Source organism: Penaeus monodon, chromosome 27 (genome assembly GCF_015228065.2).
Source record: "Penaeus monodon isolate SGIC_2016 chromosome 27, NSTDA_Pmon_1, whole genome shotgun sequence".
Taxonomy (NCBI): Eukaryota; Metazoa; Arthropoda; class Malacostraca; order Decapoda; family Penaeidae; genus Penaeus; species Penaeus monodon.
In genome coordinates this window covers 16,785,477-16,785,882 of record NC_051412.1, presented here as the reverse complement: position 1 = coordinate 16,785,882, position 406 = coordinate 16,785,477, and the positions used below count along the sequence as shown (strand labels likewise).

The 406-nt window shown below is 60.3% G+C and overlaps 1 protein-coding gene across 1 annotated transcript in view; it reads left to right on the top strand.

Annotated features, from left to right (window-relative positions):
* The window catches only part of LOC119590635 (developmental regulatory protein wetA-like), a gene marked incomplete at its 3' end in the record, with an annotated part of 980 nt that extends 574 nt beyond the window's left edge, over window positions 1-406 (top strand). The window contains 1 exon segment of the mRNA XM_037939314.1: window positions 1-406. Within this exon segment, the coding sequence (XP_037795242.1) occupies window positions 1-406 (406 nt within the window).

The following is a 406-nucleotide window of genomic DNA, read 5'->3' as shown; positions in this document are numbered from 1 at the left end:
CTCTTCCACCACAACCTGAGCCTGCCAAGCAGCGGCAACAGTCTTCGCACTCAGCCTCGCCGGAGACGTCGTCACTCTCCTCGACGAAGACTCGCGGCCTCCTGAGCCCGCAGTCGCCCGCCGGAGCGGCAGTGACCACCCGTGCCTCGTGGGCGGGCACTCCCACAGGTGCGCTCGTGGAGTCGGCGGCATCTCGCAGCGGCAGCTTCAGGTCTCGTCGCGAACTCGCCCGTGAAGTCGTTGCTACAGAAAGTAACAGCAACAGTGTGAAAGGGAAAGCGAACCGAGCGAGTGAACCCTCTCAGGACGCGCGCGGGAGTGCTAACGCAGGAACATCACAAAGTGGAGAGTCAAACCTGAAGCCAAACATTGGTAAAAGTGAAAGTTTTAGGTCTCACCTTAGTGC